Genomic DNA, 17,093 nt, shown 5'->3' on the forward strand with positions numbered 1-17,093 from the left:
AGGAGAATGCAGAAGCACTGGTTTCCAGTCCTCAGTCCTTGAAGCTCAAGTTGAAGTCAGAATGAACACTGAGGTGCCGTACTTCCTCTGCAGAACTTCACTACCACCCCATGACACCCAAACTCCCCCTCTAGGGCTACAACATCCGCATCCACAAACAGATGACCTGTCTTAGTGCCTCAGAATAAAGCCCAACAGACAGGTGGTGACAATACCTCAAAGCAACCATATGGCAGCTCAAAGACTAGGTGGTCCTGATTTAGCAAAGGTGAGAACTCCTTCTGGGATCATGGAGAGTGTTGGGGTTTGGGAGTTAGTCAGAAGGCAGGGGCGTTCTCTTCCTTTCCAAAGAGAGAATTTGGATGCATTGTTATCTCTTATTTTAGAAAACTTGTCAGGAATGAATTGCATTCTTGCAGATTTGTCTTTATAGAAGGAAATAAAACCATTTGCTTCATGAGTGTTTCCAGCACACCACAATTTAGAAATTTGGTTCTATTAATATCAACTATGTAAATTTAAGAGAATGAGACTTTCAGGTATTGGGCACAGGCTCCAAAGAACCCTACTGGAGGAAGAAGTAAGAGCGTCATTTGTTCCCCATGGTTCCTGGGGGATCCCACTGCACCTTGGGTAATGAGAGTGAGCATTTGTTTCAAAAGTCAGAATCACCTCTCTCCTGACAACCATAATTCCTTTTATTAAGCACATTTTACTGAGCATTAAACAGCACAAATCCAAATGATGGAGTGCAGGCCAGTGCACAGGCGTGGCATTCAGTTCAGCTTGAGTATGAGTGTATGGGGACACACACATGAATACAGACACCCAGAATCTTGCACATTTTACCATCTTTTGACTACAGCATTTTATAGAGCTACATATCTTAAAAATAACAGCCTGGTGCACATGCATATATGCTTTCTTTTCCTGGTCAAATGCAGCAAGGGAGATTTATTTTAAAAGAAGAAAAAAAGACACCAATGGGTTCATCTAAAAGGAAGCAAATTAAACAGAGCTATGCTGATAACACCTGATGTCTGGTTACAATCCACTGCTCTAATGCTGATCAATATATTCACAAACAAATCAAATGCATTGTCAAAAGAAAACTGCTGCTGTTAACACCCCAACAGCTACTGGTTTCAGCTGTGCTACTCAGTCAGGCAAAATGCTCTATCCCCAGCTCCTAATGCTATTTATTTTGCTTCCTGACAATCTTGCAAATAATTCATCTCATGTGTCGTTTCCTCATAAATGCTTCCTGGTGCTTGATTGCTCTGCCTGTTGGCATTTGATTTCAAACTGTCATTTTACCTTTATAAACATTTAGAACTTTCTAAGCGTGAGGAGAATGCCAAAAGGCATGCAAAAATAAGGCTGTAATTAGATCAGCAAAGTATGCTTTACAGCCTATCTAGCTTTCTCTATATACCAGAAATCTCTCTTTGCATGCAATATTGCATTCCCAATCTGGGTGCAGAACAGCAAATTAACATTTACTCCAGCAAAGAGGCCCTGGTATCAACATGTTTAATTTATTATTATTGCAAAGAACAGTTTTCCCATGATTAGTGAAATAGAATACATATAGTTAAGGATCTGTACTCAGACCACAAAAAAGGGAATGGGGGAAGGAGAAAAGCAGAAAACAAAAGAAAAAATAGAAGTAATATCAGTTACCACCTGATTTTGTGGCTAAAAAATAGACTATGACGTGCAATAGTGCAATTTTCCTTTGCTAGTCCAGCAATGCAAGTCTTAATAGGAAGTCCACTGAGGATTTTCTGCATTTCAGGATTTAGTTGTGCACTTGCCGGGAGTTAGAGTTCCTGCCAGGCTTCTGACTCTGAGTGGAATCACTATGGCTAGAATCACTGGTATTCAGTCCAAGATGACGGAGCTTCATATCCCAGCGCTGTGAAATTTAAAACAGAGAACAGTCACAAGCACATATTACCAGGGCCATCATTTCTATTATTCTAACAACTAGGACTGCAAAATCAGATCTCAAAAGCATTTTACTACTTTTCCAAAAGTATAATCTATATCCCAGGGGTAGCAATGAGATGGATGCTACGTAAATGTAATACTTTTAATTTGAAAAACTGGCCACCTACAATATATCAGTAATGGTTTCATATCAAATTTTAAACTTAAAATCTCCATGTCAGTAAATGGTGACACAAATAAACATTGATATCTGTGGGTATTTCCTGAGGTAACGTACACAAGTCTGGTACTTCACGGGTGATCGACAAATAGAAGATTTCCATAGAGAATTTGAAGAAAGTGCTATTTTTTATTTTCTTCTCTTGTGACACATAAGAGCACAGCCTTTTAAACCTAAGTGATTTGAGCAGTGAAAAAAATGAAAGTGGGAAGAGAGGATAGGGTACTTTAAAAATATCTTTCTAAGTTACATCTACCAAGTACAACAAAACAAAACAGAACAAATTTCTGCCCTCATTCTAAGTTTTATAAAGGACCACATCACAAATGGTTTTAATAACTACAATCAAGTTTACTAATATTTCATATTGACTTCAATAATGTTCACATGTAATATAATAAATTAAAAGGAAGTTATATTATGGATATTATAGGTAGTAAATAAGAATAAGAGTTATAATAAAATTCCTAGTACATAACAAATTCTCAATTTTCAATTACTTTCAGTAATTCTTCAGTTTAGCACATTTTTACTCCATAATCTTATTGGGTTTCCATATTAAAAAAAAAAAGTCAGATTTTCAACTCCCTAAGGCAAGTGAAATATCTTGATTTGAACAACATCTTATAACAGAGACTTAGGTTAACATTTTTTTTTTGCATGGCAAGACCATAAAAAAAAGTTTTTATTGCTCTTGATCTATCCCAGAGAGCAAAAAAAAAAATAAATAAATAAAATCAGCTGAGAAGGACAATTCTTATTTGAAAAAAAAACAACAACAATATCCTCCATAAAACTGTTCTTTACATCCTCAAAACTGACTGGAAAACCACAGTAAGAATTAAAAATTACTCAAGTTATTTCTTCCCATCAGCAACCAGATGAAACTGTAAGTGATTTTACAATAATAACTGAGAGCTCCCTGTAGAAAGCCATGGAAAAAAAAAAATGCTTGCCTAACTAAGGAACAGGACCAACAAGCCATGATGTCCTATATCTTTACATGATGATAATTGTTTTGGTACCAAAAGAGAAGCAGCAAGCCATGTTACATGCTTTGCAGCAATGATGCTGAAAGCTTTTCCAACTCCTACGGGAATTTAGGACAAATTCCTACTCTGCATTAGCAAGCAGAAAATGGAATTAAAAGGACAGTAAGAGATTCCCACATACTAAAAAAGAGCCACTTTTTAACAGATACCAAACAAATTGAAGAGACACAAATAGAGAATTCTCGTAAGTAAACTTGAAATACATCACACTTTTGACATAATACTGAGGGGAATCAAAGAGTGTATTAGAGGGTATTTTCTCCCTGCAAAATAATGCCCTCTATATTTTTGTAGGTCACTGAAACTGAAATGTGTCTGCTGTGACAAGTGCCAGATGTATAAGATAAACTGCCCAGGGGTGTTTAACTTACCCCATAAATGTTTCCCAAGCCTTCAAACTCACAGAAGAGGATGTATTATGTCTAGCACAATTCCTACTCTCCCCTCTCCATCCTGCCACTGCATGTGTGCACACACACACACACCCATGCACACACACCCTTTTTGACTCTTTGTCCCTCTGAATACTCCCGCCACACTCCTTTTGTTGAAACAGATTTACTTAGTAAAAGGAAATGATACTTTCTATAATAAGGTGGTTTACTGTATTATTTTTAATGCACCACTTGCAGAATCTAAGAGTCGTTGGTTTTAAAATAAAGCTACATTACTGCTCTAGGAACCTAATTTGGTCAGATCTCTTATATACAGATGACTGTGGCTGCACTTTGTACATAGGAACTGGTGTCTATACACTGGGACAATAGCCATAGTTTTCTACTCATGCTTTATTCTTCCCATCTTCTCTGACTCACAGGACTGCAATTGTTCAAGAAATCAACATATCCAGGTAAAAAACAAAACCCTGTATTTTCCAGCTTCTCTTGCAGCTAGGGATGGACCCAGTCCTAAGTAATATGTGGTTGGGTAGGACGCTTGGAATCTCTTTTTACCTCCTTTTCTTTTCCCCTGAAATGTAGGTGTGATGTTGAGGTGGGGGAGCCAAGCTATGACCTCCAGCTAAACTTGATTAGCTAACTGATTTTCTAACCAGTTAGGGTTTTCTTTAGTGTCATAAAGTTGTCCTGTTCTACGATGTTCTCAGGCTAGTTCTGCAATCTTTCCACCCTTTTCATCTTAGCTCATCTTTAAAAATGACAATATCTTCTAGCTTATTTAAAAATAAGCTAGAAAGAGCCTGGTGCTCTACTGAGAATATGAAGCCACGGGAACAAGGCTGGACTAACTACAGCTAGATTTCCCACTGTGAGAAGTCAGGTATCTGTAGCTAGATCTCTGATACGCATACAGAGGATGTGCTCCTTAAATGAAACAGGTATTACAGACAAAGTTGGGTTTTGAAATTTAAAATAAATATATATATATTTTATATTCCAAAGCCTGACTTTGTAATGTCTGTAATACACACACACACACACACACACAGATACACACATGTATCAGGTTTTAATATTTTTCATGTAGTTGAAGGAACTTATTTTGTTTAAATGACAAATGGCTGGCTTTCTACTCTAATTTTCCGGGTATCACTTTCAATATAAAATTCAGGCTGGAACTTCCCTGGTGACCCAGTGGATAAGAATCCACCTTCCAATGCAGGTTTGATCCCTCCTCAAGCAACTAAGGTCCGACAGGCTGTGGGGCAACTAAGACCCAATGCAGCCAAATAAATAAATAAATGATTTACAAATAAATAAATAAATAATAAAATTTAGGCTTACCTTAACTTTTTTACCAAGTCGATCCTTCCATTTCTCAGCAATAGAACCTTCCACCAACAGTAATCTGTATTTTAAAGAAGCAGCCATTTTTGAAAAATTAAAACATATTACTGAAAAATACAAGGAATCATTGTCAAGAAACACATACTGTTTATACAAGAAAGGGACAGCCATGTTTTAGAACAATAATTCTCAACTACTTGGGAGTCATGGACCTGTTCAAGAACAAACAAAGTTATGATCCCTCTCCCCAGAAAAATGCACACCTAGAAATTTCCCACATATACTTTCCTATCTAATATATGAATTGAAGGATCCAACTGAAACTGATCTTTAATTCCCCAGAAGGTAGACAGATTCCAAAGAACAACCTCCAGAGTCAGATCTCTAAAGAAATGCAATAAGAATAGGATGTGCATAGAAATTATTCTGAATCCTTAAGGAGTGAATTACCTGGAGCGCTCTTCATCTTCATAGCCCATGATGAGATACTCCTCATTAACGTTAAGTGGAGGACACAGGCAGCCAGAGCTGGTATAAAGGTTCACAGTTTCCCTTGGAATGTTCACCAGAGAAGCCTTTAAAATCTCCTTCACCTCCACTACTGCAGTCACATCATGGCACTTGGTCTTTATTTCTTTCACTTTAGCCCGAATGACTGGATAAAAGACAAGAAAGCTGAGATGGCAATATGATACACAATAGGTGCCCCATTCAAAAAAAACAAGTAGACTTCTTTCTAGTCAATTCATATCCACTTGATGTTCAATGAATGGAGAGAAAAAATCAAGCAGATATTTTCTCCTTAGACAGTAGTGAGTGACACACTAGCCAGCACACCTGCCCCCTTAATATTCATCCCTGATCCCCTGCAAATCTGCACGTACATTTATATTTGTGTGTATATACGCATACGTGTGTGCATGTATTTCATGATGAGAACTGTTTAGGTATGTAAGGTTTCAATTGTGCCAAGAGGAATGTAAACCATATTAGTTTCACTATATGTAAATAGGCTACCACCTAAATAGGCTTTGTTTCACTGTCGGCATTTTTTCCATCAGGTCTATTAATAGATTTTCTAACCAGTTAGGGTTTTCTTTAGTGTCATAAAGTTGTCCTGTTCTACGATGTTCTCAGGCTAGTTCTGCAATCTTTCCACCCTTTTCATCTTAGCTCACTGTTCAGACATCAGCTCCTTTCCTCCTTTGTTTCAGTACAGATTATCTTTTATACTCTCGTTTAGGTACACTGCATTTTCTGCTTGAATAAAAACTGTCCCACTCATGTGCTATGAAATACGGTCTAACACGTCAATGGCATTAATCTACCGTCTCAGTGGGTATTCTAGCAGCCAGTTTATCTCATAGGGTTGGGCTTGACTTCTCAAAATAAAGACAAAACTGCTTTAAAAAGAATAAATTCAGTTGCAAATTCAAAACATTTGACTCAGAATCTAGAAAGTACTGTTCTGCTTCTTTTCTGTATTTCTCTCCTTTGGAAGAGCCAAATTCTTTAGATTCCTACTTCGGGTAAATGAGCTTTTTACTTTTTTTCCTAAGGAGATTTTGAAAAGGCCTAGGAAGAAGCAAAAAATGTCAATTAGTAAGAAGCCAACAGCTTTTGCCCAGGCAGCCTCATTGCTCTAGTTCAATATCCATGGACTTTATACAGAAGAAAACACAACATATCCAAATGAATGTACTTTTTAAAAGCCTCTTAGGCACATATCTGCCAACCACTTTCATCTGAGTTCCTTCCCACATATTTTAGGGGTTTTGGACTACAAAGGAAAAAGTAATCCATGAAAATATAAAGCCAGTTAATAAACCATTGCCCTCCATCAATGCCCCAATTCCATACAGAATTTTATTCAATAACATTCCACCAGTATGACACACATACAATAAGAATTAAGCTACTAATTCTAAAAACTTTAGAACAAAACCTCAGTTTTGCTTCACAGGTATTTCAATCTTCAGAGAATTAGCTGTCTCAAGTATGAGAGCTTATAGCAAACAAAATGTAACTGCCAGGCCTCTCTGCTTGGTGTGATTTCTGAGTGAAGGGGTCTTTTTTTATGAGTATTCTATTCTTATTTTAACAAAAGATAAGGTTGCCCTTTTTGCAATGTCCTTTGGGAGAACCAGATGATAGATTCACAGACCCAGCTAGCACACATTTTTGTGTGTCCTGGCTAATGTGAGTGTGCTCCACAGCATTCATCAACTATCAGAGATTAGTGAACTGCGCAAACGTTCTCAAACTGATGATTTATTTACCCAGTGTGCCTACTATTTTCATTAGAAATTTTTAGCACATGTACCCACTCCAAAGTAAATACCTCTCTACAAGACTTACTTTATTATTCAAGTAATTTTGTTAAAGCTCAGGAGCTTTTACCTGAATTAATCTGAACGAAGCAGAGGTTTCATCTGAATTATCAATTTGCTCCCACCTCTACTTTGTTTTCTCAATAGACACATGGAGATATTTAAGAAAGATAAAAATCAACATATTTTAAAACTTAAAATATATTTTCTTTTCAGGAGTTTTCCTTCTCTTTTATAATTTCAGTGCCTGTCTTTCTCAAAGAAGCTCTGAGTAAGACTTAGAGAAGTGAAAATTCTTAAACTATGGGAAATCTAGTTATTGTTTAACCATAAAAAAGAAATTATATTTTTTTCCACTACCTGTGATCTGTATCCTATTTTCTGTTATAATACTCACTCCACTATCTTGTTCGAAGATTTTCTCTTCCTATGACTTGTAACCATTAGTACCCATTTTATCTTTTAACAAAAATAATAACACTAACCATTGCAGCACTAAGACTGGATAAAGTAAAAATTAATAATAAGTAAAACAAATACAAACTAAAATTTCCCAATATAAAATTTTTCATGTTTTTGACTTTAACCCAACTCTTCATTAACTTAAAAGTTCATATAGCATTTTTCAATCTTACAAAGTTAATCTCCTAAAAATTAAAAGCTTCCTTTCCTTGTGATATTTCACATCAATTTATAGAGGATAGCATCCTCAGATGAGCAGCCACACATCTGATTTCTTACATTTCCACCTTAGAAAGCGTGTCTACCATTGGCTAAGAGAAACTATAGATTCCTCTAAAGATAATTAGTAAACAAAAAATAATAATTGAATCCATTGAAGAAAAATTTGAGGAACTAGGTATATTTATTTTAAAGAGATTTAACTACACTGAATTTTTTACTTGATATCTTTCAATATACAGTATTTTCAAAGATATCAAAGGTTACTCTTACAGAGATTTATCCATTTCTCTCCTTCCAATTCCCAAATAATAGAAAAGGAGGAATAATTCTGTTGTGTATGTGCTATATTCTCTAAAGTAAACTCAATAATAAAGCCTTCATTTTAGTAATGAAGGCACTTTATAAATCCATTTAATTGCCATGTTTATTCATTTACTGAGCACTGACAGTCTTTGGCAGAGACAGTAACATGAATTTTATTAATCTCATAAATGCCAGAGTGGAAGAATCATAATAAAATGCCAACAGAATACAGCAAATACTGATTTGTTGCTTATTTTATCAACTAGAAAACTCTATTAATTGACCCTTCTAAGTATAATAACAGTGATTGATATTTGTGACTCTGAAGCATTCCAATATCCAAGAGTACATTCTGAATAATTAAAGGAAGGATAACTTAGGTTCAATAATCACTGATAAAATAGGGATAATAGACCATTTCATGGTGCAGTTGAGAAAACCACCTAAGACAGTGTTTGGAAACCACCTAAGACATTATCTAGCACAGAGACACAGCCTTCTCTCCTCCAGTTAAATTTGTCAGCTGCATTTAGACCGGTAGCTCTTCAGTTAATACTTTGCTTATCAGAACAGCACATGTCTAGTTCAGGGTAGATAACAAAACATTTCCTTGAATGCTTTTTCAAGGAATACAACTTTTCATTGAATACTAAAAACCTCTGTGTTACTTTCCAACTCTGTCAATGTTTTCCATGAGATAGAATGTTTGAAAAAAATCCAGTTTGACTCTTTAAACCATTCCTTATGCATTGAAGTACTCTGTTTAACCCACTTACTGTTCACCCCAGTGACTCACAACTGCTGACCCACTGCAGCTCCACATTCTTGCCGGCCTATCAGAGAGGGAAGAGCCCCTCTCAACTGCCTGTGTGTGTCCCTGCATGGTTCTAAGATGCCAGCCGTGCTGCCTGAAATGCATCCCCCAAATCAAGCATTTGTTAAGAATAGTGCCCATATGAGACATTTTAATTGTTTAGAACAGAGAGACTGTGCTCTTAAAAGCTGTCCTTGTTTGTTTTTAAGCCTTATTTGTAAGTTGTTCTATCAATCTACACATACACACAAACCCCTTTCTGAACCTAGCAGTTCATAAGTCGATCACAGAGTCATCCTTACCGTAGTTATAATTGTTTCGGAAATAGGTCTTCTGTGTAGCTCTGACTGGTTTACATTTGCAGCGTTCTGAAAAACATAATATTTTATCTATTATGAGCAAAAGTTCAACATTAGCTTTCTTTTGTTTCTGCACATTTTTTGGTAAGATCAGACCCAAATCTAGTAGCACAGGAAGCTCATATTCTAAGTGTCTGGTCCTTTTCTCCTGCAACTACATTCACATTTGTTCTGTCTACAGAGCTGCCTATTCAAAGTCAAAGTTCCCAATGCTGAGGAAACCTTGTTCACCACCATGTATGAGGAGAGCATGCCCCCAGAATCCTGAAAGAGACACGCTCAGTGCTTCAGGCAGCTGAATGAGTGCCACCCGAGAGGCCAGTGATGCTTAAGCTCAGCTAACTAGTTACCCCTGTTCAAGGCCACCTGCCCTCACAGACATTTTACAGACTATGCAACCCACCTCCAAATATTAGCTCTGGGATCTAAAATCAACATAATAAGATAAGCACATATTATTATAACCCAGTGAATTTTTTGATTCTTAAGAGGCACAACCTCTTTCTTTTTTGGATCTAATTTTTTAAAATTTTAATTGAAGTATACATGATTTACATTATTATAATAGTTTCAAGTATACAACATAGTGATTCTCATGAGCACTTTCTATAGGCAGAATAACTGGTATTAAACTCAATGGTAGTTTTATGTGTACAGGAGGAACTTACTATATACATATCTTGAAATAAGATGCTCTTGTGTTTTTCAAATATCTGGTGAGTAGTGACCAGAACATTTTCTGTGTAATATAATACAAGCATATGTAATACAAGTTTTAATTATCTCAAAGTGTTGCATATATAGGATAAATCATTTAACATTTTAGAGAGTAGATTACTACATTATTTATGATAGATTACTTGGCTAAGAAATACACCTCAGGTGTACATCATAACCATAATAAAATCTTAGTCATTAAAGTGAACATAAAAATTGGAAATAATACACAATTACCTGAGAAAGCATTCATTTATGTAAAGATTTCTGAGCACATGAGTCACAGAAAAGAAGCCAACACAAAATTTTTTGTTTAAAAAGTGTTTTATGTTAGCATGGAGACCAGTAAAAAGCAGAAGGTTTTGTTGACAATTTGACATTATGTTTTCTAAGTGTGTGTGTGTGTGTGTGTTAGTCACTCAGTCACGTCCAACTCTTTATGACCCTTGGACTGTAGCCCCACCAGGCTCCTCTGTCCATGGGATTCTTCAGGTAAGAATACTGCAGTGGGTGGCCATTCCCTTCTCCTGGGGATTTTCTTGATTCAGGGATCGGACCCAGGTCTCCTACACTGCAGGCAGATTCCTTACCATCTGAGCCACCAGGGAAGCCCTTCCTTATCTTAATAAATGTTATTTCCAGCACAGATAATGTGCTGTGAAGTAGCAGTCCTTCGGAGAACAGCACCTCACTACCCTCTTTTCAGCTCTAGAGATAAGCATCTCTCCCGGGGACAAGCACCACTGTTCTCATCCGGGAGAGAGGCGAGGGTGTCCTCAGCGCTACACACAGCAGCGCTCTGATTCTGCAGATAATTTTTAACACTGTTTCTGTGGAATAACGATCTCAACAGACAACAGGTCACATCAGTGCTGGTTGCTATTTGAAGAAGATTCCTCACAAAAGGACGTTTTTATTAGCAAAGCATTTGTATTCCCACTTAAAACAAACTGAAAAGTGATCTAGTTCTACCATACAGTTGCTTTCTTTGGTACCAAAATGTTACACATTTTTAAAAGAGAGATTCTTGAGATGAGACTATTTCCGAAGAAATAAATGCTATGGTCTTTGACTTACAAATTATCCTCACCAACATGTAGATATGGATTTGTACTTTTCTATCTCTTTAAAAATAGATACTACTCACCAAAAATAATACATGAAGATAAATTATCTACATATTTGTAATTCTTCAGAAATCTGCACATATTCTAATAAAAAATTCTTGGCAAAAATACACCAACTGCCAATTAAATAGATTTAGAAAAGGACACCATCACTGGATTGATTCTAATATGATTACTTGAAGCATAAACAATGGATTCCACAAAACTTCCAGGTGGAGATTTTTTTCAAAATATTATATTGTAAAATAATTTAGGAAGTTTTCAAGTAGGTATTTCCCCAACCATATGTACAACTACATATATTAGCTAGACTCCTAATAGCTAATGACCTAATATAGCCATTATATTCTTTGGACTGAATTCTGTTCCTCCCAATGCACTTGTTTCTCCTGCTGGCCTCAGAGGTAGAAATACCATACTATGTACTTAAGGCCTTTCCTGTGTGCCAGTCCCTAGCTCTTGCTAGAAGCAAATATCTGTCTAGTTGAAGTATCTAGTAAGTCAATAAAACAGCAGAGTAAAAAGGAGGATGGAATATTGTATCCACAAGGCTCAAATACAGAAGAACTTTCTTTCACTTATCTATGCTGACTCAACCCAAACATATTCATATCTGAGGGTATTCATGAAAAGTATATCTTAGATCAACAGTTCTGGAGAATTATCTTTCTTGTAAAGTATTTCTATTCACATCTACATATATATTCCTGAAGGCCCAAGAATTGGGAAATGGAAAAAAAAAAAAAAAACATGGAGGCATATGCTGCATGTATTAGCCACCCTAAATCAGACTGCAACAGTTTCTTTTTGTTTATTACCAATAGCTGATTTCTGGTTTGTATTGGGCCAGCAGCATTACCATCATATCTACTTTAATTCACCAATAATCTTGCCAGTAGTCTTCCTCCCCCAGCTTCCAAATGGCACAACGTCTAAGTTTTGTTCCGCTATCGTGGCAAAGTAAAATCTATTCTTTTACTGAGCTTTGCACAAAGACCAATAGGTATCGATTTGCTTGCATTCCACTGTTGAGAAGAAAAACATATAAACGAACTGCTTTGGTGCTCTTATCTAAGGAAAAATACGGAAAATTTAAAGAGGCTGGCTGCGACAAAATAAAGTGACAAGAGTTCTTCAAATGCGGGGAAGGTTTTAATATTAGCAATTCATTGCCTCCAGTCCAGGATTAAATACAACTCTCTTGAGTCACATAACAGCATGTGGTCCTGTATCACACAGCATCCTTGGAGCGGGACCAGGAAACTCTCTTGGGCAGCTCTCCCTCAGTCCTCTAGTTGGGTTCTCTCAGCTACTCTTCTAGAATCAATGATCTCCTACTTCTCTGCTAGTGAAACTGAAAACTGTTCATTATCCTAGTATGAACATGAGTTTACCCCACTAGAGTGAATGTGAGTCTGTAAAATTAATATGCCCAGTGCTGCGTACAATCTGGTCTGCAATTCTGGGGGGCAGCCCTACTGTGCACTGCAGTGCTTGAGCTGGGAACAGCCTCACTCTCTCAACACTGGGGCTTCTTAGAGACAGTTCTGAGTAGAAGTTACCACATCCTTCTTTATTCATTTGTTTACACATAAAAATCAGCTCACTTGTTGAAAACACACAAGAACAACAGTCTTTTTTTAAGGGTTCTATAATTTTACAAGATCTAAAAGTTATAAATATCTGACAATAAGGAAATTTGATGCTCACTGGCCCTCCACTATTTAGGGCAACCTTGTTTGAGTTCAAGCTTAAGTATGATACAACTTTCTAACTAATCCTGACCTTTGTTTGAAACTGACTTCTCTTGGGTCTCCTCCAGAGCTGTAAGACTATAATTAACTTTGGCAGATTCCAAAACCCCTATAACTTTTCATGTCCCATGACTTTGGAATACTACTGTTAGTGAATGTTTTTCTGCTTTTTTTGGAAAAGGTCTTAGATCTGTGCTCAAGATTTATTTTCAAAAAGTAGGGGGAAAAAAGAAAATATAATTCTATTTGTGTTACAATTTCTATTATAACTCTTAATATTGGTTCTTTCTAGTTGGGTCAGAGTTTAAATAATTTTAATTTGTACCAAATGAAATATATGTTTTGTATTTGATCCTGGAAGCCCACTTCGCTCCATTTTAAAACACATAGGAACAGAGCACAACAATTTTTAAAAACAGATGTAAAAAATTAAATATTATGATCGTTAACTCTGACTTCTTTGCTGAGATCCAGATCTATACTTTCCCATTGCCTATAAATGGTGTCTATGAGCATGGCTTAAATAATTTAAACATATGTCAATATCTATGACATCATAGGACTGCCTTTCTTCTAAAGAAAGAGTGTTTTCTGACTCTATAACCCTGGGATAACTATGTTTCTCTAAATATGAGATGGGAAAGGAAAAGAGAACTAACATTTGTTGAACGTTTTGAGTCATTTACATAATTCATTCATTCTACAAATATCTCCTGAATGTCTCTTACATGCCAAGCTCTGTCATATAGGACACCTGATGAGCAACACAGACAATTCAGAACAGGATACAGACATTGAACAAATAATTATGCACAAAATAATCTATGTTCATGTATAATACATGTTATGAAAGAAAAGTACAATGTGTCATTAGAACATACAACTTGATGACCTACACTAGTCTGGTCTTCAAAGTCCTCTAAGGAAATGACATTAAAGCTTGAAACCTGAAAGATCAGCTGTTATCTTGGTAGGAACTACATCTTTATGTATAAGATAGTGAAGAAGTCATAAAGCATGGGAAGGAGCATCCAAAACTGAGGAAGAAACACAGGAAGAGTGTAGTAAAACACCTGAAAGAAGATGGTGTTGAAAGAAAAAAGGTGAGCTCTCTTTGAGGAGAACACCCTCAAAGTTCAAATGACTTAAGAGAAAAGGAGGTCTATCAATTTCGGTTGGCAAGGGGACTTCCCTGACAGTCCAGTGGTTAAGACTCTGCACTTTCACTGCAGGAGGCCTGGGTTTGATCCTTGGTCAAGGAACTAAGATCATTTAGCATGACATGGCCAAAAATAAAATTAGTTGGCAAGGAAAAGATGGATGAAAATCAGAGGAACGCTCCATCCGCTGCATAAGAAAAAGGAGAAAGGGGTACTGATGTTGACAGTTTATAAATCTGTTGGTAGGGTGACAAGAATTCCTTCTGATAGCTTTTACTTTCTCATTAAAGGATGAAGTTATCAGCTGCAGGAAATGAGGGGCTAAAAGAAGCAGGGTATGGAAGAGTAAGGAGAGAAGTGAAAGTATAAAACAGTTATTGAGTGGAAGGCAAACTTTCTAGAGATACAAGGTAGTACTGCTAGGCAATGCTGATTATGTATTCGAATTTTATCTTGAATTCTAAGTAAAACCAGTCACCCCAGCTAAGTAATTTTCTCCAGCAACAAGAGTTGAGAATTTGTCAGGTAACTATGGCAGAAGAAAAGATTGGCAAATGAATTGAAGGTATTTTCAAGGAAATGAGTATTACAATAGATCATGGAATCTCAGGTAGGCAAGGAGGTTAGTGTTGAACAATAATAGTAAGTGGTATATGATGAACAGGCAGTCCCAGGGGAGCAAAATTATAGCAATGATGAAACTAGAGCAAATCTGCTGGGATGAAAAGAGATGGTAGGCAAAGAAGGGTACCCTTGAAGTTAGGATTACAGAGCTGGCACTTTTGCTAGATGGCAAGGGACAGAATGTGCCCCTGGAACTAGATGGCTGCGGCAGAACAAATAGGTTAGTGAAGTAAAGAAGTCAGTGCACTAAATGAATGATCTTTATCATCAAAGTCATCAAAATGGCAACAGAGATGGGGGCCATTATGGAACACACACAGATAGAGCTTAATGGAGGATAGGCAATTTATCACCAGACCTTCCAGAAATCCGTTTCACTACCCTTCTAAAAACAAAGAGATAGTCAATCATGCCTGGATTCCAGCCCTAGGACTACATTCTCTCTTCCCAAAATTATAAGTCATGAAATGGACACTTTATTGAAAATCTAAAGGATATTATTATTCCTGGTGCATTAAAAAAAAAAAAAAAACAGACAAGAAAACAGAACCCTAGTGTCCTGATTTCAATGATGAAAAAACACTTTTCTTTTTTAATATTTGTTTATTTATTTATTTGGCTGCACCAGGTCTTAGCTGTGGAACAAGTGGTCTCCAGTCTTTGTGGAAGCATACAGGACCTTTACTTGTGGTATGTGATCTCTTAGTTGGCGCATGTGGGATTCAGTTCCTTGATCAGGGATCGAACCCAGGGCCCCCTGCACTGGGAGTGTGAAGTCTCAGCCACTGGACCACCAAGTCAGTCCAAAAAAATTTTTAAAAAAACAACAATGCATCTCTTACAGAATCAGGAACCATGCTGATGTATTTACCATTAAGTAGGTCTATACCACTGGAAGCAGAGTCCAGAAAATGCCATGATTAAAAAGATGGACTTTTATGATCAGACACAGCTGGATGGGAATGTAGGCTCCATGCCTTACTATTTATGTAACTTTTAATATCTAAAAAGTGGCATCTTTTTAGATACCAGATCAGCAGAATTACTGAGAGAATTAAATAATAAACATAAAATACCTTTGACAGTACCTAGCACACAATGGCCCATAAACGTCGGATTTAATTTTGCATAAGATTCACTGGGAATCCCAATCCTTCATTTGTAAAGACCATTTAATGCGTAAGAGAAGCAATATTTTCCCAAGGCTGCTTGCCACCTGCAAGAACTGTGGTACCTACCATAAGTAAGCAAAGTAATAGGATTTTTTCAATAGTGCCTGACTCTGCTATTTTGAGTCAAGTTCACAAAGCTGATTTCTGTCCTGATGTAGGAAGTCCATTTGAACTATCATGTCCATTTCCAAAATTTGAAGAATCAAAGTTAGCAAGCCAGAATGATCATATGTGTGGCCATTATATTAATAATAAGCATTAGCACAAGAGAGTATGGCAAATTGATTAAGGACACATGAGTTTAAATCCCAGCTCTGTCCCTCTTTGCTTATGTTGCCTTGGGCAAGTTACAATACCCATTCCTAAACTAACACTGGCTTACCCCATCAGCTTATTATAAGAATTTAAACAGTAATTCACATAAAGAATCTGGCATATTGCCTGGTATTTAATCACTCATTGGATGCTAGCTAGTTATATATAAACAAGCAAAAAGATCAGAAAATACTTTATGTAAATTTAAGAGCAGTTTATGAACCAGAAGAGAAAATTTTCCAACAAAAAAACTCATCTATAAGTTTGAGGATAAAAATCTGCCAAGTTTTTCCTGGAGATAGAAAGTTAATTTAGATTATTATATTTAGTTTGGGGGGAATTGCATAAAAAGTAGAATTTAGAAATCATATTGGTATTATGCTCACACAAAGGCAAACTATTCCACAATAAAATGATACATGTAACTAAATGGGTAAATCTCAAAAGCATTATACAAAAACAAGAGCAGCCAGTCACAAAAGAGTATGTGCTGTATGATTCCACCTGCATGAAACTGAAGAACAAACAACATTAATCCATGGTAATAAAAATCAGACCTGTGCTCAACTCATGGTGGGGTGGGTGACTGAGTTGGCACAAGGGAATTCTCAAGGGAGATGGAAATGTTCTTTATCTTGATCCGGGTGATAGCGACATAGGTATATATATTTGTGAAAGTTCAATATGCCATACACTTAAGAACTGTGCATTTTACTGTAAGTAAATAAACATACGAATTCATAATTATATGAATTCCTTTCATT

At 36.5% G+C, this 17,093-nt stretch overlaps 1 protein-coding gene across 2 annotated transcripts in view; it reads right to left on the reverse strand.

Moving 5' to 3' along the window:
- Positions 1 to 677: 677 nt before the first annotated feature.
- FRZB (frizzled related protein) overlaps positions 678 to 17,093 on the reverse strand; it is a 33,666-nt gene continuing 17,250 nt past the window's right edge. For both annotated transcript variants that reach the window (XM_040227760.1, XM_040227759.1), the window contains 4 exons: positions 9,404 to 9,469; positions 5,421 to 5,625; positions 4,968 to 5,031; positions 678 to 1,918 (listed from right to left, as the gene is read on the reverse strand). In XM_040227760.1, the coding sequence (XP_040083694.1) occupies positions 1,802 to 1,918; positions 4,968 to 5,031; positions 5,421 to 5,625; positions 9,404 to 9,469 (452 nt within the window). In that variant the 3' untranslated portion in view covers positions 678 to 1,801. The remainder of the gene's footprint in view (positions 1,919 to 4,967; positions 5,032 to 5,420; positions 5,626 to 9,403; positions 9,470 to 17,093) is intronic.

This window comes from Oryx dammah, unplaced genomic scaffold (assembly GCF_014754425.2).
Source record: "Oryx dammah isolate SB20612 unplaced genomic scaffold, SCBI_Odam_1.1 HiC_scaffold_27, whole genome shotgun sequence".
Classification (NCBI taxonomy): domain Eukaryota; kingdom Metazoa; phylum Chordata; class Mammalia; order Artiodactyla; family Bovidae; genus Oryx; species Oryx dammah.